This window comes from Gouania willdenowi, chromosome 11 (assembly GCF_900634775.1).
Source record: "Gouania willdenowi chromosome 11, fGouWil2.1, whole genome shotgun sequence".
NCBI lineage: Eukaryota > Metazoa > Chordata > Actinopteri > Blenniiformes > Gobiesocidae > Gouania > Gouania willdenowi.
Genome location: NC_041054.1, coordinates 5,931,907 through 5,952,117, shown reverse-complemented (window position 1 = coordinate 5,952,117; position 20,211 = coordinate 5,931,907). Strand labels below are relative to the sequence as shown.

General features: G+C 37.0%; 1 protein-coding gene across 10 annotated transcripts in view; it reads left to right on the top strand.

The window, feature by feature from the left end:
* Nucleotides 1–20,211, top strand: part of LOC114472031 (sodium bicarbonate cotransporter 3-like) — a 52,145-nt gene that overhangs the window by 13,450 nt on the left and 18,484 nt on the right. For 6 of the 10 annotated variants that reach the window (XM_028461083.1, XM_028461077.1, XM_028461081.1 and 3 more), the window contains exons 2-7: nt 8,722–8,803; nt 10,903–11,052; nt 12,992–13,130; nt 13,729–13,889; nt 14,087–14,275; nt 15,191–15,568. In XM_028461083.1, the coding sequence (XP_028316884.1) occupies nt 8,722–8,803; nt 10,903–11,052; nt 12,992–13,130; nt 13,729–13,889; nt 14,087–14,275; nt 15,191–15,568 (1,099 nt within the window). The remainder of the gene's footprint in view (nt 1–8,721; nt 8,804–10,902; nt 11,053–12,991; nt 13,131–13,728; nt 13,890–14,086; nt 14,276–15,190; nt 15,569–20,211) is intronic. The other 4 variants (XM_028461084.1, XM_028461086.1, XM_028461085.1 and 1 more) reach the window with 2 other exon arrangements.

Genomic DNA, 20,211 nt, shown 5'->3' with positions numbered 1-20,211 from the left:
TCAATTCATCACACAATCGTCGATGTGCATCAGCTTTGAATAAAGCCTGATGGTTTTTGAACAACCTCCAGTCATATTTAATTGTATTCTTGTTAGAGCTGGGCAATATATTGGGATGCAAGATATATTGAGTTTTATATTTTGGCGATATAGAAAATTCCAATATTGCCTATATCGATATATGTATTTTTATTAGGGGTGTCCCGATCCAATATTGATATCGGTCTGATATCAGCCAGAAAATGAATATCGGATTTTATCGGACTGCATCTAAAATCCAAAATTGTTTTCTTTGGATTTTTCAATATCTTCCATTTTGTTTTTAAATTTATTTTATTCAAGCATAGAATATTCTTATTCTAAAAGGTTAATTATGTGTAATCCATTGGTTTCTAATAAATGGGTCTGTGTTTTTAATAATCAAGCCTTTTCTAACAGTCCACTCTACAAAATAAGCAATAAATAATTGATGTCCCGATACAACTCTTTCATTTGTGATATGATACCGATATTGCAGCCTTGCGTATCGGCCGATACCAATATTGATCCGATATCAGCATGAATTATAAATTATTATTATTTTAATAAAAAAAAGAAAAACTGACCCATTTATTATTAACCAATTGGTTACATAAATGTTAATCTTCAACATAATATCTGCAGTATTCTACAATTGAATAAAATAAATAAAAAAATGAATTGGGGGGGAAAAAAATTAAAAAATAAAAATATTTTGGTAAATCCGGAAATTTGAATTCGATATTCGTTTTCAGGCTAATATCGGGCCGCTATCCAATATCGATATCGGATCAGGCCACCCTTAGTAATAAAAGTATGTATGATTTGTGCTGATTTCGCATAGGATGACTCAAGGCTGTAATATCGGTATTGTATCGAAAGTGAAAAAGTTGTATCGGGACATCCCTCATTTTTATAGCTTATATTGTATCATAGTACTAATTTTAGGAGTTGCTGCTTTCTCTTCTGAGAACAGCATGAAAAGCACAGTTAGATGGATTGCTGTTTGCCACACTATGAACTCACTCACACGTGCTGTCCCTTAGAGGAGAAAATGCCAAAAGCGACACACATTGTGCAGCTTTTTTGTTAATAATGTGCCTGTGTGGCAAATTTAACCCTGAATTGTCTTTCTGGTCATACTTCATTTGAAATAAAACTATCGTGATTTTCGCCATTTTGCAAGAAAATATTGAGATATAAGCTTTGGTCTATATGGCCCAGCCCTAATTCTTGTCCATATTATTAAATACTCTATCTTTAGTTTATTTGGAGACTAGTCAATCCAGATTTTATTTTTTTAGATTAACTGCTTTTCAGGCCTTAAACGATTTGTCACTTAAATTGACTAAACCGATTTTAAAAATGAGTCAAGTTATCTGAGTTTACTCAATGTATTGTTTAAGTAGTTACCACAGCCATTGGGTCTGATTGTTGCTGTTTGTCGCTATGTTGCCTAGTTACCCAAAGAAACATGGAGAAGTCATCTGGTAAAATTACCGGTGAAAATTTTACCGAAAAGAAAAAGGCTGCAAATGTCTAATGTCTATGACCAACATTACGAACATTTACTGTGCAGTGTGTTCATTGCTAGTTAGCGTTAGCTTCTCATAGCAGCACCTAAACAGGAAGCATCCATTGGGAGCAGATTTTACCAACGAGTCGGGTTTATTTTCACTGCAAAACATATTTACTCTAAATGAAGCCAGAGATGTACAGCATGTGTAATTTATATGAAAACAACAGTTAATCTACTGTAAATTTGTCAATTAATTTTCCAAATTAAAACAAAAGGGACCATAAGTAAATTGACTTTTTTCAGGTTGAGCTGCCTCATGTGACAAGTTAATTTAACCAGGGGCCGTTCACCTTTATTTGGCTCCGAGGCAAAGAACCACATGTACCCTCTTGTAATTTCATACATTTCTAAACATAATGCTTTATGTTGATATATAACAAATAAAAACAATAAGAAATTTAACATACAAACAGAAATTGTATTGCATTAGTATTTATAAAACACTAATAATAATATAAAAAACAATGGTAATGATAATAATAGTAATAAGAAACATGTTTTTAATGATGCTCTTGGGTTCAAAGCACCAACTTTTCTGTGGAAAGTCTAGGAATGCATTTTTCCTAAATTAGGTCATAGCTTGACATAAAGAGCTGATTGTTGGTCTTCTATTGGCAGAAGGATTATTATATTGTTTTATTATGAAGGGGCGGGGCTCTCGGTATGTAACACCTCTTTTACGTCACCCTATTGATTGGAGCGAATCCCAGGGCAACAAGGCTGGTATACAGCTGAGATTAAAGGGTGACGCGCGGCTGGTTAGCACCTGAATTATTTTGGGAGCTATGCTGTGATTTCATGCCAAGCAAAGGAATAATGAGATACATGTATTTATATAACATTCTAGATAATATAAAGTAGAATTATTCTAAACTAAAAGGCCAGTACAATCATTTGCTTCTTCTATATCTATTTAGATAAAACAAATATTTTCATTAGTGTTTATTAGTGAGTTAGTATTATTAATAAAGGCAGTGTTAAGGTAGTGCAGTTTCAGTTTAAAATGGGAATATGTATACAAAAGATTGCTTAATAAAGATATACTTATGAAGCGTGATACCACATTTATTTTCTGCTGGTTGTCTGTGCTTTCTATCAATTTGCAAACTGATACTACTACTATAATACTTTTTAAATAAAATGCTAAATATACCACTTTAAAATACTAATTTAAAGCCCAGTAAGATCACAATATGTTTGAAATAAATGTCATGGTTCTGTTGAAATTGAGTAGAATTGAGTGGAATTAATGTTCCATCTCCAAATTCTTTAATTATTTTTTTTAAAACAAATGCTATTTGAGTTTTTTTTTGTCTTATTAAGGATCACACAACATGCCACTTTGTATAATATAGAAATATAAATTATTTATGGGAGTTGCTCTCCACAGGGAGTTTTACAAAAGTGTTATTCAGCCACTTCAAAACATCAGCTTAAACCTTCTGTTGTTAGGGGCTTCAATGGCCACAGTAATTTATTTGCCCTCTTTCTGGTTAAATAAACACTATTTGCATCTTCATTGTGTCAAATTCCTGATGTGTGTGTGTGTGTGCCTGTGATTGTCTTGCTCCACATCATATAAGAAAGACCAGAGACCAATTCTGGTTGTATTTTACTTTGGCGAGTGGTAATTAAGAATGTGCGATATATCGTCGTCCACGATGTATCGTCAAAAACATTCTCACCGATAAGAATGTCATCCCACGATAGAAACGATAATTGCCCATGTCAGAAATTCGCGAGGGCCACGGGCCATTTGTCCCTCAATTTAGCCAAGGATGCCCCTAAAAACCTTGTTCCAGGGGCCAAAATTGCCCACAAGTTTGTTGTCAACAACTTATTATTCTCTGGAACGGAGTGCTATTCACGGCAGTTCCGCAGCGGAGCCTCCATGGTGTGCACCACCGCCGCTCCCGCCCCAGGCCTCACACCACATACAGATGGCGGTACTCGTCATGGCTGCGAGCTGCCGTGCTGCGATACATCATGGACCGCTACTTGGTTAAAACCAGACAACCATCCAACAAAGTGAACCAATCCAAGTTCCTCCATCAGATCCACTCAAAGTTCCACAAACACGGGGACAGAGATGAACCTGTAGCAACGATTATGTACTGAAACTCAACTAAAGCTATCTATGCTAAGCTAACACACCGATACACAGACTGGGCTAAGAGCTAATGCTAACCACTCCATATAAGGAATAGACCAAGTAAAAAGATTAAAAGAACACGTCTTACTGTCATAAAACCACAGAGAGCCACTGATTTGTTTATGGTCAGATTTAACACAAGGATAAAAGCTAACATGTCACACGTTGTGTTAAATAAATGTCACTATTCACTATTTTTTAATTACATTTCATGTGTTCACAAGACCACGCTGTCATCAAGCTTGACAATCAACCATAATTTTATGTAACTCATTATCAGATAAATGTAACAAGATTCAGCAGCAGAAAAAACACTGAAGTTATTTGTGCTTTTTTAAGAACATTTTAAGTGAGAAAATAAATAAATTACATACAATAACACTAATAGATTAACCCACATGCACTAATATATTCCATTAAATATCAGCTCATGACCTCTTTGAGTCAGCAGATATTGTAGCCTTTTTTAATGTGTCTATTGTTGATGTTTTCAAATGTATTTGTGTTTGTAAGGAACCTGTTTACAAGTTGGTAATTGTTTTATTTATTTATAGTTTTTTTTTTATTTATCGTGATGTTTATCATTATCGTGATAAATACCAGAAATTATCGGGATCATTTTTTTTTAAGTCCATATCGCTCATCCCTAGTGGTAATCAATTCTAAGAAGTAGTAACGGCCGCTATACCGGTTAATACTAGCAAATACTGGTGTCTTTTTATATGTGATATACCTCAATACCTGCAAGTATGTAGCATACACAATGTGATAATGAATGAATGAAAAATAATTCCGCAATTTCCTTCCGTTTTCCGTGACCATGGAAAATCGGAGGCCCTCGTTAAAGGTGCTAATGATCGTATCCCAAGGCTCTATCTCTTGGTTACACTAATCCGTCATTTGTGTTCTTAAAGGGCACCTGTAGTTGATTGTAATTGCAAGCTCAAGAAAGGTGGGGGTAAAAAGCACTACAAAGAACCTAAATGAAGAGAAAAATTGAAGAAAATGTCAACACTGCACTAGAATCAAGGACTTTTCGTCACATCCGACTGAAATTGGCTGCTATTCATGGCTTGTGTTTTAAGGTATTAAATCACTCAAAAAGTGTGTTTATTGGTAATATGTTAAACAGATTTGATGTTATATTAATTATCACTACAGGTATCATTAAGAACTTTCATATCCAGATCTGCTTTTAACTAGGGGTGTCCCGATCCAATATTGATATCCAATATCGATCCGATATCAGCCAGAAAACGGATATTGAATTTTATCGGTCTGCATCTAAAATCTTCGATCTATATTATCTGATATTTATTCAGTTGTAGAATACAGTAGATATTATGTTGAAGGTTAAAATGTATGTAACCAGTTGGTTAATAATAAATTGGTCAGTTTTTCTCATACTTACTGTTGCTGAATATTGTTCTCTGTTTGAGTGACATCACTTGATGAAGTCTTTTCTAACATTCCACACTACAAAATAAGTAATAAAAGTATGAATGATTCGTGTTGATATCGTATCCTGTCGATATTGGCCAATACTCAAGGCTGCAATATCGGTATCGCATCGGAAGTAAAAAAAATAAAATAAATAAATAATCAATTTGTATCAGGACATCCCTACTTTTCACATTTTTTTCTAAGCAAATTCAACAGACTTGGTGGTGTATTATTCCACAGTTGTCTCCTACCTACAGGGACATACTGTAACATTGAATGTCTAAGGAAAAGAAAGCTCATAAACCTTGTGTGTTTTTCTCTGCATTCAGAAACACCTCAGCATTCTGTCAACATCCTGTGCAGCTTTTCTTTCCCAGCTGTGTTTTGTTCTGCCTACCAACCCTTCCCCGCTGACACTGGACATTACAGCCACAAAGCACAGCTGTGCTTGAGTTAGGGGAGTGTTTGCAATCGTCCTTCGGCCTGAGGACTGTGGTGGACGGACCGACCGTGGTTTATTTTTGTTATTGCTATGCAACAAGTTGCATCATGTGTTTGAGCTACTTAAAATAAAGGGCACAGCCGCCATTCACATGTGCTCAATCTCATGCTTCACCAAACACAACACAATACATGCTAATGCATGTTTGTCCACAATCGGTTGTTTAAATTGAAAGCTTTTGTTCGCTGGCATTTTAAGAAGCTTAATGATCAGGCGATACTCATGAAGCAGGAATGGGTTCCCAGCAGCTTTGCGCAGCTTGCTTGTAAACATTAGTTCATGTGAGTCCTAATGAATGTAGGTAATGTTTGAAAGAGGTTTAATCGAAATTCCCAGTTTACCCTGGAGGAGCCCACAGGGTTAGATTTCTGTCATGAGAAAAAACAAGAAATTTTAAAAATCTCTTTAATCTATTGGTATGCCTCACATCCATTCTCTACTACGTTTTAATTTGCTACAGTTCAAAGGCTAATGTTGATATTTTCAAGGTGTATGACATGAAACGACAGAAGTAACTGTTATTTTTATCTGGAACTGGTTTATTAGTTCTCCTAAAACTGCCACAAACTATCGTAATGTAAAACCTCCAATCCCAACATCTTTTATCCGATGTGATATTATGGTAATGACTTAAATTTGATTAAACATTAATTTGTAAAGTTGCTATACGAGGAAACCAAATTGTATGTTTTTTTCAAAGTCTTGATGGAAGTAGATTTCCAAGAAAATGTTCTCCTTCTGAGGAGGTGTAAGAACCACTGTCGTAAAATCGCCATCATGAGTCATGACCTAATTCAACCTGTTGACACAGGATCTGGTTGAGGTATTTATTCAATCTATATTAAAGTCAGTCAAACATAGCGTTTCCTTCCTGTTTACAATATATTATGCTGTTGAAAGTAGCTCTGGTGTTAAGGCCTAGGGTTTTTTACACTGACTGACTCTCAGTCAGCCTCAGAATAGACTTTAAAGTTCTGCTACTGGTGTATACATCTCTGAATGGGTTAGGTTCAGAATCCATCAGTGAGATGTAAGTCGGGTGTCTCAGACATTTGGACATGGGTCTGATAATCCATATTATTATTTTTTTTAATTCCCTTGATTCAGAAGTATTTATACATTTTTTTCAGAAAAATATTTGTTTTTAACTCTTGTGAGGAAACAAAATAAATAATAGTAAATAAAGAAAGAAAGGTATAATTAAGCAAAAACGTATGTCAGAAGTAAAAATGTAGATATAAGTTGTGCTGATGTGGATTATTCTGACTGTTCCTTTTTAATTATTTGTCATATAAAGATGTATGAGAGCAGCATTAATGTCACCCAGTGTCCCCTCAGGGATTAATGGTTTACTGAATCTGAGCAGGTTTATTGATGAAGTTTTGAACAACTTAATTTAAATTATCATAATTTAAATGACCCTGATGACACACTTCCCAGACCGTAATGATTAGACAAAATTAATTCAGTTATTTCACCACTAGGGGCCAGAATATTGGACAGTATTAGAAGCTATCAAGTTATCATGAACCTACAAAGACTCTACTATCTCTTGTTCCAATTGATCTTTTGTAGCACTGATGAGATGTGTTTAACACTGAGCAGGTGAAGCTGACAAAGGCTTTTTATGTTTTCAGGGAGAGCCCCAACGCTTCACAATAAATGGGCGGAGCTATACACACTGGTCAGCTCTGTATTTAGGAGTGAGTGATGAGTTGTGTAGTTTTTTTTGGCAGTTTAGATGGTGTTTTGGGTGGACGCTTCCACATGCTGAAGCGGCCAGGACGGAAGGGAGGCGGGTGGTGCAACGAATAACCAGTCCCCAGAATCATTTCCACATAACAAACGTCCTTTGCTTCACGATGATGGCGTTTCATTCGCATTCTGTCAATTTCCACGTTCAACAGTGGATTACGCTTTCATTGGTCGATTCCATGATTCCGTCCGTGATTCCATTAATGTAGAAATTATAGGGCCCTACTAGTGGAGCTCAGAGTTCTCAGCGAACATGGTGAGGCAGCTTTTAGTTGTTATGCTGCAAAGAAGTGGAACAAACTACCAGCAAAACTGAAGTCAGCATCCAATGTGAAGATTTTAAAAGTCAAAATCTCTTCTTTTCTCTACTGCCAATGACTGAGAGCATGTTTTTAATCATTTTATTACTGATATGTTTTTAATATTGTTTATTAAATGCTGTTGAATGTTTTCTGTTGCACTTTTTGATCATGTAAAGCACATTGAATTTCTTTGTGTATGAAATGTGCTCTACAAAAAATTGTCTTGCCTTGCCTTATCTCCCAAACCCTTTTAAGGTTTGAAACCCCACACTTAAAGTTTTTATGACTTTTTCATCGCCGCTAGCAACAGCTATACCGTTAACAGAGTGTTACTTTTTAGTTTTGGTCACAGACTCACAGTTACAGCCATAACTTAATTACAGACACCAATATTTTAGCACTAAGGACATGAGCTCTGACCTAAATGATTGACTCCATGCTCTTGATGTTGCTAAGAAACTTGACCTTTAAGACGTTCTCCGTAACATGCAGCGAGCGTTCCTTGCCAACCAATTTAGTTTATGGAACATATTGTTTGGTTTAAACCTCATAAACCTTTCTAAATGATGCAGTATTTTACTATGTACTTTCAAACGGTGCAGACAGTTGTTGTTTTCTATGTTTTGATTTCAAAATGATATTCTTGAAATGTAATATATCATCACAGTTCACGAGTCATTAGGTTTGCTTAATTACTTTTATTGCCAGGCTAATGGGCTATGTCATTGCTTTTGGCTGTCTTAGCTAAGTAGCATTTAAATGGGCTGATGGTCTTTGCACAACTGAAAGCTTGTTGCAACTTTGAGCACAAAGCTACAGTGTAGTTTACCAAAAAAGTCATAATTGATCAAAGGAAGGCAGAGTTTACCAGCTATCTACAGTCTGTCAAATGTCTTTGATTATATTATCTGATCAAATGCTTTGTTTTGTGTGTTCAGTATTTTTCTTTTTCTCCTGCATATTTTCCCAGGGACTTGATGAGGAGGCTTTAGTGGACCATGGAAAATCCAGCTTCACAACACAAACAAACTATGAGAGGGACGATTTGGAAAGTAAGTTTATAACCTTTGCTTTTTGTCTTCTATGTGCATTGTCAAACAACCAATAAAAACAGGAAAACTGCCATCTTTAAATATGGATCTGCTTCATTATGTCAGTATTTCTTAGTTAAGATTGGACATAATGGGATTGGATAATCCCAAAGTTCTATTTTCTTCTTTTCTTTAAAGCAAGAAATATTTTCCAATTTGTACTTTGGAATAGTTTGTGTCAAAAATCCATCAAAGTTAGTAAGTTTAGAAGACTCATTAAGTCACTCAGTGCCATTGACGTAGTATTACGTCATTTAAAATCCAAATGCTCTGTGCCAAAACATAATATTATGTTTTTTCACGGAAGTTGCTAGGATACACTGTGATGGAGTTCTACTGTGAATATCAGGATTCTCTGTTGATGTAGTGACCAATTGTGCCCTGCAGGTGGCAGCAAGGTGGATGAGTGATTAACCACTGATGCTACCATTAGCTCAGGAGGAAGAAACAGGGATGAGGGAGATTATGGCGCTATGAAGTGAAGTGTGTTTTGTGAAGTATCCAGCAGCTCACAGCACCACATACTAACAGAACACGTGTGGACCTGAGTGGATTATTGATAATGCAGATTATTCCAGAGTCTGGGAGCCACAGTCTGGAACGCCAGGTCTCCTCGGGTTTTAAAATTTGTTTTTGGGGTGTTTAGGAGACCTTGACCTGAAGACCAAAGGCTTCGCCCTGATGTGTAGGGGCACAACGAATCCTTGATATATTTAGTGGCCTGACCATGTAAAGCTCGGAACGTAACAACTAATATTTTGTACTCTATTTGAAACTTAACTGGAAGCCAGTGCAGAGTAGAAAGAATGGGGGTAATGTGGGATGTTCTGGGAGCACCAGTTAAAAATCTGGCAGCAGCGTTCTGAACGATCTGGAGTCTGTTTAGTTTCGACTTATTAAAACAAGTAAAAACAGAATTACAATAGTCAATACATGATGATATAAATGCGTGTATAACCAGTTTGAGATCGGATTTTGATAATAGATGCCTCACTTTAGAGAGATTTCTCAGGTGGTAAAAACAGTTTTTAGCCAATTGATGACAATGACCCTCCAGAGGAAGAGGAAAAGAGTTTATGAGACAGAAAAAAATAAAATACAGTAAGAAATCCATTCAACTCGGACCCAGATAGCAAAATAATAATAATTTTGCCGTCAAAAGCCCGGTCTCAAAATATTCTGTGGGTTTTTAAAAATCAGTCAAAATGCTCAAAAATGGCTGGCACTAAATGAGTTAATGTATCGTTATTAGCTTGAGCCATGGTCAGCTATAGGTCATGGGAACACGGGAAGCTTACATTTTTAATTATTAGGCCTCATGTGTGACGACATAGGAAAATGCATCTTATTTAATCCATTACCATGGCTATTTATTTAATCTCCTTTAACAGTCATAAGCTGAACAATGAAATACAGTGTCTAGAATGATTAAGCTTTAGTTTTGTCGAGATGAGTAAAAACTCAGTCAAAGAAAATTTACTGAGGCTAAACATACATTTTTAAGATATAGTTAAACTATTTCTTATTGCTTGCCGACTCCTTTGTAGTTTAGCCAGCTGGTTTTTTTTTCTCCTTATTGAACTTTGAACTCTTTCCTACTGATTCATATCTGATGATTAAAAATCAAAGAGGAATATCTGATCTGTGTGCATGGCAGACCACTTTAATTTGATGAGCACTTTCTTGTGTCCATACAATCAAAGGAAATAAAAATACTACGGGGTGGAAAAACCGTTCAAAAACATGTCTGGTTTACTTCAATTAGATTTTCCACAGCACTTAGATAAAAACCCCTGCAATGTTCTACTATGTAAGCCTTCTCAGTCATTTTAGGCTTTTAAGACAAGAATAAATCACAAGACAGATAAAAAACACAAAATCAATGCGGCAATTTTTTAAGTCGTTTAAAACATATTTAAAAAATAATGCCCCTGTGGATTTAAATGATTGAATATTGACTTGATTTTTGTTGATGAGGTTTTTTTTTTTCTTACTAGGTTGTTTAAAATAGATTGGATGAAAGAACTGTCTGAATCAATACTGCACCTGTCTCGTCTCAGGCCACAGAGCTGTGTACGTAGGCGTCCATGTTCCCCTGGGAAGAGAGAGCAGGCGGAGGCATCGCCACAGAGGCCACAGGCATCACCGGAAGAAGAAAGAGAAAGATTGTGACGAGGGGAAGGACGATGGCAGGGAATCCCCCACCTACGGTTGGGCTTTGCTTTGAACGCTTAAATCAATAGCCACAGTAAATGTCATCTTGGTGTCATCATTGTTATTTTAAAAGACAACTGTTGTAGTTTAGTTTAAAGAACACATGTTGTAGTCATGCATTTATCGTGATTTTCACACAGAGCATTCATACACTGTATTTCACTTTACGTTAAATCCTTTATTAAACATATCAAGGTTGATAATGGAGACACAAAAAACTGCCCTAAGATGCTTTCTCCATTTCAATTCAATGCCTTTATTGTCGTTACACAAAGTATAATGAGATTTTCTCCTGTTTACAGTGCAGAATGTGTTAAAAGAATACAAACTACTACAAATACATTCCTTTAAAAGATTGCAAGTTTATTAACTGTATAGGGATTAAAAAAAAGATAAATATGAAGAAGATAGAACATATTGCACAGGGGTGTCCAACTCAGTTTAGTACGGGGGCCAATTGCAAAGTAGTTTGATTTTAAGTGTGCCACAGATTTTTGGCGGGAAAACGAGCAATTTCCACACTAATGTCCTCGTGTTTGCACGTCAACATATAAATGATACGTAAAGTATGCACGGGGTAATTGGGGGTAATTATGTGAAAGTGAATTATTGTATTTAGAAGGGCTGAGATAGAAAAAAGTAATTATTGTGTAAATCACCAAAAAATTCATTTGTAGATATCTTTTTTTTTTTACTTCCACCTACCGGCGAAATTGGATCGTCAGATTTGGCCCCCAGGCCTTGAGTTTATTATGTTGAGTTTTGTGCTAATGCAGAACATTAAATAATGGTGGACAACATTACGTTTGTTTCCTCCTCAAACTTCCAGCTGAAGTCACTCAAGGTCTAATTGGGTCTAAAGAAGATGTAGGCAACTGGAGGCCCGGGGGCCACATGAGACCCTCGATCTAATTTTGTCCAGCCCCAAAACTATATAGTAATTCATGAAGTTGGAAGTTATGTGAAGCTCAACATGGCACACAAAACTCCACAAATGCAGAAAACAAAAGCAAAATGCAACAAACACAAAAAGACTTCAAAGACACACAAAATGTTAACGAAATTGCACAAAATGACAGAAAAATACACAATATGACAATAACACAAAAATATAACAAAAGCACACTCGACAAATGCACAAAAAGGCAACAAAAATTTGCCTTATTGACGAGAAAATTGACAAAATGAATTCAAAAACACAAAATGTGTAAAATCTCACAAATACCAGGAAAATCCACACAAAACTCTTTGTTCTTTCATGTGTTAATTGGTCATTATTCTAAATGCTAACATGAATTTTGATAATGTGGCCCTCGGATCACATTTTTGTGGCCCCGCTCTGATAGAAGTTGCTTTTCTCTGGTCTGAAGTGTTGCAGTTTAGTGCACTTTGTAGCTCTTTTGATGCTCCTTTTTTATACAGCTAAAATGATAGCTACAAAAAGCACAATGAACGAGTAGCTTGGATATTTTTTAGCTTTGTGTGTGTTTTTGTTGTAGTTCTACTATCACCTCAAATGCATTTCTAAAAACGCAGCCTATTAGTTCAGTGAACTCATTCACTGATTAGGTATTGTAATTCCTATTGTTTAAAATCAGCAAATATTATATATTATATAGCTTTTAGTCACACACTTTGACTATTACAATTCAATTAAATTCAACTTTATTTGTATAGTGCAATTTACAACAAAGTCATCTCAATGTGCTTATCAAAATATAAAATTTATAATAAGAAAAAACCCAACAAGATCCACGTGAACAAGCATTTAGTGACAGTGGGAAGAAACAACTCCCTTTTAACAAGAAGAATCTCAGTGCTAAAAATGGCAACATCAGACCACCGTTAGCATACTAAGTGTTTTTACTGCACAATATAGTTGAATTGTAACCAAACCAAAGTTTGTGTTATTGTAAATGCTCTCTCTATGTCCAGACACACCTTCTCAGAGGGTCCAGTTCATCCTTGGTACAGAGGATGACGATCTCGAGCACGTCCCCCATGACCTCTTCACTGAGATGGACGAACTATCTTTCAGAGCCGGCTGCGCCACTGAATGGAAAGAGACTGCCAGGTCAGAAAAAGAAACAGAAGTAGATACAAAATCTAATTTTTTTTTAACGCAGATCATCTGACTTGAACTCCAGAAATAAATGTGTGCGTTGCATTGTGGGATTGGTGAACTCTTCGCACGTTTGTAGAAGTTAGATTTCTTATAGTGTTTTTACTCACCGTGACTTGAATTGACTTAACTGATGTACCGTAGTTTTGTATGAAGTAAAGATTGACAATGACTTGAGATATTTGCAAAATGTTTTCAGAATTTTGTGACAATATTAAGTTTTTCTGCAACAAGCAGTGGCTGAAATAACAGGTCATTTATTTTATATTATTTTAAAAGAAGTTGTAACAGACTCAGTCTCGGCAATCTCCGCCCCTTTTATGTGAGCGCTCACGTTGCCAGGCTGAAATCACCTGGGTTAAGTGGACATGTTTATATCCAGCTTTGTAGTACAGCTGCTCTGTGACGGAGAATGTTTGGTTAGGTAAATCCTGCTAACGGAGAGATATCAAGGGTATACTTATCCAGCTTCGTAGTACAGACCCTCGGAAAACTGATCTTGTATCTGTTTTGTTATTTATTATAACTGTTTCCTTTTAATCATCCACAGGTGGCTGAAGTTTGAAGAAGATGTGGAAGATGGCGGGGAGAGGTGGAGTAAGCCCTATGTGGCCACGCTGTCCCTTCACAGCCTGTTTGAGTTGCGAAGGTGCATAACCAATGGCACTGTTCTGCTGGATATGAGGGCCAATAGCATTGAGGAGATTGCAGGTGAACGCATCCGTAATCAATATTTCAATTATTTAGATTATTCGCCTCTGCATAAAATAACAAATTCCCCAATTGTCTCTGCACTGTCTTTCATTTGTAGTCATTTTATTGCAGCACAAGTATTGTCAACTATTGGCCAGGAATGAGGTGGATATTTATTGTTTTTTTTTTTTTTTACCGTGTTTGATCCGATCCAGACATGGTGATTGACAGCATGGTGGCGTCTGGTCAGCTGAAGGAGGATCTGTACAACAAGGTGCGAGAAGCAATGCTGAAGAAACACCATCATCAGAACGAGAGAAAGCTTAGCAATCGCATCCCCCTGGTGCGCTCTATTGCTGACATAGGCAAGAAACATTCTGACCCATTCTTGCTTGAAAGAAACGGTGAGCTCTTACATTGCACTCACATTTCTTTTTTTTATATTCTTCTGAACTCTTCACTTCTGGGGGAAGCTTTTTTAAAAAATCCATTGTTCAAATCCCCCAATGCCAGCGTAGAAGGTGGATGGTAAATGTGAGTAGAATTATTAAGAGTATATCTGGTCCACCTTTTTTGAAAAAAAAAAAAAAAAAGAAATTTGGGTGCTATTATAAATTACATTCTAACCTGTATGGCTGGCCTGGCTTTGGGGTTTGAATTGTTGATTGTTTGACGTACTTGAAATAATGATTAATTTATTTATTTATTTAATGCAATTTGAGTGAACATTGTGTTTGTTCTGACTCGGCATGGCCACAGTGGTATTCACGTATGGTGTGCGTTTTTAAATCCTGGGTGAGCAGCACTGAGATTTGAATAATGAATGAAAAAAAATCACGTTTTCCACTTCCTTGCTCGTGGTTCTTGCTGGGCTGAGTTTTATCTGCCACATTAAAGGTAGAGAGCGGTGTGTATCAGTGAGTATCTGTGTCGTGTGGGCTTTGTGACTGGTTTTAGTTTGGAGAGTGCGTATACCTTGCCACCGCATCCACTGCATGCTGCAGCCTCTGTTAACTTTTGCCTTTATTCAGTCATGGAATGCGATTGGTTTGTTTGGCGATGAAAGCTCGACATTGTTTGTCTCTGGCGAACCCCTCGTTTAACCCTCACCTTGCTTTCAGTGCACCACTGGCATGCAGTTTCCTGAAGTTTACACAAACACAAGTCTCTCTAATAACAGCTCTGTCCGCTCCTCTTCCTGCAGTCTGTGATGTACCATAGTGATGATCTCTGCTACATCCCATGTCTGTTTTTCCTCCACCTATCTTCTCTTCTCTTCCTTCTCCTCTTCTTTTCTTTGCTCTTGTCTCCTCTGTTAGGAGAGGGACTTTCCTCTTCTCATCTCTCTCTCCACAAGGCAGGGGAAACGTCCTCTGACTCCCAACGGTCCCAGAGACGCGAGTCACGGGTCTCCCTCCTGCTCAGCCACCTCCTGCCCTCCTCCTCCACCCCTGCGATCTCTTCAGGCTCCTCCTTTCTCAGCACCCCTCAAAACACCCCAGTGTCGGTTCGCCGAACCACTGACAGCCCGCCACGATTCAAAGGCGGAGGTCTGAATCCTCAAGACATCCCAGAGGTGGTGGTATCTCCTCCCGAGGATGACTTCCTGGCTCCTGCAGCAGAGGCAGCAGCACCACATCCACTAGGCCGGCGCGCATCCCTGGGATCCCAGACCCTTGAGCAGCTGCCCTTAGAAGGCAAATATCTGTGTAGCCTGCCAGTGTGAGTCACAGCTTGAACAGAGAACACTAGCACTAGCATGAAGTCTCTTCTCCCAGTAAAACCTCTGACCCTGCAGCCATCTCATCAATAACACACAGCAATGCTCACTGGCTGCAGAACTTTATTTATCTGCAGAGTTTTTGACACTTCTCCTTTCTTTGCCTCATGACTCTCTTCCCTCGTTCCCTCCCTCTTCTGTCTTTCCTGAAATCCTTTGAAATTCTGTCCACGTTTTTTAAGCCCCTCCTCAGCATTAATGCCTTTGCTTGGCCATGGCCTTTTCACACCCCCACAGTAGCAGTTGCATGGCTGTCCTCCACACATTTTCTTTTGTGCTTCATGTGAAACTTGAAACATTGAACATCTTTGTTGGCCCACAAATATTCACGTATTTTATTCTTTAATGAGCTAGTACTGTCTAAACCAAAGATGGGCAACTTTTGTCACAGCACGGCTCACGAAACTGTGATCGTATCTGATCCTTGAACCACATTATCAACATTGACGTCAGCATTTGGAGTAATTACTAATCCGAGCGTTAACCCAGAAACAAACAAAGGGTTTTTGTGATTTAATTGTCGTTTCGTTTTGGGTGGAGGTAAATTTGTACAAAATTATTTTTGTATTTTCCTGGTTTTGCATTTGTTTTCCATATTTTCCATGTGTTTTTAAGTCATTTTGTGTATTTTTCTTTAGTCCTTTGTATTTTTGTTCAATTCAGCTTTATTTATATACAGCAAATGACAACAAAGTAATCTTTAAAAAAAAGAGAGAGAGTCCATAGTAAGGAAGAAAGAACCCAACAAGGTCCACATGAACAAGCATTTAGCGACAGTGGGGAAAAAAAACTCCCTCTTTTTTATAGGAAGAAATCTCCAACAGAAACAGGTTCAGAGGTGGCAGCCATCCGCTTCCACTGGTTGGGGTTAGTGAACAGAAGGGCAAACAGAATAGGATGGAAGGATAGTCCATCTGAGTGTCCCAGGCCATGAACCATTGATCAGGAACCGCCAGCTCCATCATCAAGACACCCGAAACAGAAAAGAGAGGTTAGACATGGGGGAAAACATGATACACTCGTTCCTAGTGGTTGGGTTAACATTAAATGTCTGCGGCATCCTCTATGCATGGAAATATTACCACTACAGACAAGGTTTCATCTTATACTGGTCGCACGTAATGATATATGGGGTGGACATCAGTGTAAATGGTGTGAAGCAGTGTGAGCAGTATGATGGGTTATGCAACAAGGGACAGAAGTGGGGGCTTGTCGACAACCTGGCACATCATCATCCCATTGCAGCCCATTAGAGCTATGTGTAGATGCTGGATCATGTTTAAATATAATGTTGTTCTACTATATAATCTTAGTTTTTAGTTCCTATTTTTAGGTTTAGGGCTTTGTTCCTATTGGTTAGGTTAATGCTACTATCTGGTATATGCTTTAGCATATAGGTAGGTTTTGAGTTTAGCCTTAAAGGTGAGAGGGTAGCATCCTCCCGTACTAAGACTGGGAGCTGGTTCCAAAGGCGAGGAGCCTGGTAGCTGAATACTCTGCCTCCTGTTCTACTTGTGAAAACTTTAGGAACTTCCAGCAAACTGAGAGCGGAGTGTTCTGCCTGGACGATAGGGCACTAACATGTCTTTAAGATACACTGGAGATTGATCATGTAGAGCTTTGTAGGCTAACAGGAGGATTTTAAACTCTATTTTAGATTTTACAGGAAGCCAATGAAGAGAAGCCAATACTGGAGAAATATGCTCTCTTGTCTGGTGTGTTTATTGAATTTTTGGATAATTTTCATTTATTATTTTGTGCCATTTTGTGTACTTTGTGTGTCATTTTTTACTTGTTTTGTTGTTTTTTCTATTTTTGGAGTCAATTTGTGTTTTTTAAAATTGCTTTTGCATTTCATTGGCCGTTAGTCTATTTTTCTGTCATTTTTAGTATATTTTCTCTTATTTCTATTGTTCTTTTGACCGTATTGTTGGTTTTGCATTATTTTTGTTTCCATTTTCAGTGCCATTTTGTATGTTATTGTTGGGCTGCACAAATTAGGATGCAGCCCTCGGACCACCCGTTGCCCATTGCTCGTCTAAACTATTATGTGCATCATCGCAATCAATCCAGACGATACTGTAGTGCAGACCAGATTCCTGTAGAGCAAATGGAGCAGTTGGCAATTAGATAATCATTTGATAATCGGCATTCTATTCTAAAATAGATTAGCTTGTGATTATGCTTTCATTAAATGTCTTAATGTTTACTTGTTTACCTGAATTGGTCACCAAGGAAGTATTGGCCGCAGGAAAAAGCTTCCTGGTTACGTCTGCTAATAGAAACATCAGTTATTTAAATATGAAGGTTTTTTTTAAGAATTGTTTTGAGAGTCAAAGTTGATTAAGATGCAAATTTTTTGGGGAAAAAGCCCTGGGATATTCTCAGCCGATAAGCTCTAGATTTTATTTATTTTTTAAATGTAGTGTATGATTTACAATAAATCCTAATTCCTCTATAGTTTACCCTGAGGGGACACCTTCATTCTGAAATCACGCAGATGCCAATCCCATGCAACTCGTGCTTTCCCCCCATGCATCACTTGGCTCTCATTCTCGTCCCCTTCATCATATCCTAAGAATAAACATTCTTTTACCCGATCAAGAGTGTATTGAGGGCAATGTGCAAGAGCAGCATGTGCAAAAAATAAATCTGAGACCCGCACTGGTGCGTTCATTGGTACTATATGTGCTGTCACACTGCCACCAACACTGAGTTTTTGTTCCTACCAAATCAAGCCATGGGGGTTTATTATTAGAAGCTAAGTGCGACTGTGTTTGTTTCACTCTGGGGAAGGCTCCATCTCACAGCGTGGATGGCTATTATCAGTGCTCACCTTTAGGAGCTGGATGGAAGAGGTTTAGGTGGCCTTATTATGTTTCACTGGTTTATTTATTTGCACTAGACCAGTGTGTCTCAAATGGGCGGTACAAGGGGTACTTAAGAGAGAGAGGAAAATTAACAAAAGAAAACATTAATAGAATGGGGTTTTATAATGTTTATTTTCAGTTAAAACTGATACTCATACAAAATATTACCAGCAGCTCACAAAATGACAACAAAAACTTACAAAATAAGAGAAGAAAATACTGATTAATGAAAAAAAAACCAGACAAACAACAACAAAATACACAAAAACACACGCACTACGAGAGAAGAATACTTACTATTACCAGCAACACACAAAACGACAACAAAGATGCACTAAATGAGAGAAAAATACTCATGCTCATACAAATTACACAAAAATAACAGAGAAAGAAACAAGCAAACGACACCAAAAACACACAAACACACACACACACACTGACAGAAAATCATTTAAATAATACCATCAACACACGACGACAACAAAAACACACAAAAGAAGAGAAAAAATATACTGAATACTAAAAAAAAACACAAAATGATAATAGAAATAATCTTGATTAGAATGTTTTAACTGGACACTTGGATTCAGAAAAAAGAGAAACTTGAGCCAAAAAAGTTAGATAACCACTGCATTAGACAACGTTTAGCTTGTATGTTTAGATTTCTGAGTACATTTTTTAGATACAGTATGCTTATTTGTGTAGTTTGAGTTGAATGTTGTGCTTTATTTACAAATTCCTAATATTCAGACTCTAATTTAGTTCCCATTTGTGTTCTAAATTAATATTTTAATGCAACAATACATAGTTATTAGGATAAATGTTTCAGGACTTTATAATAGTAGTCATTATATAATGTTTACATGGTATTAATGTCATAAAACAGAGGATGCCAGAACCAACTTTGGGTTTCTATTAAAATATTGCAGACGCAGCCGCTTCACAATTTAAAAGATTCTCATTTATTGTCATTTCTTTATGAGCTTCTCAAATTCCAGCCTCAAGCATTTCTCCTTTAACCTCACGTCTAACTAATCACTGTAAATGTTGTCAGAACTGAAATTACTAAAAAAAAAACACGCACACAAAATGAGACCATCTATGACAGTGTTTCTCAAATGGGGGTACGTGTATGCGACGGCACTACAGGGGTTACTTGACATAGAGAGAGTTCAGAAAATTACAAATGAAAACATCAAAAATATGGGGGTTTATTTTCAGTTAAAAATGATAACCGTACTAAATATTACCAGCAACTTACAAAACAACAAGAAAAACGCACAAAATACGATAAAAATATACTGAATAATAATAAAAAAGACAATTATTGAGAGAAAAGTACATAATATCAATACAAAATACACAAAAATAACAGAGAAACATACAAAACGACACCAAAAACACACACACACTGAGAGAGAATAATTCAATTAGGACCAACAACACACAAAAACATCAAGAAAATACACAAAATGACAGAAAAAACACAAATGATCTTGAGTAGAACATGAACTGAAAATACGAAGTTCAGTGTTGATCCCACATCAGGGGGGAGATGACCCTAATGATAAAAACTATACAAATAACTCTTATCAGGAGGCTCTAAATACTGTTTCATTCCACTTATTTACATAGATTCTTTATAATGTGTGTTATCACTCGTTCATTCCATCATTATGTTCTATATGTT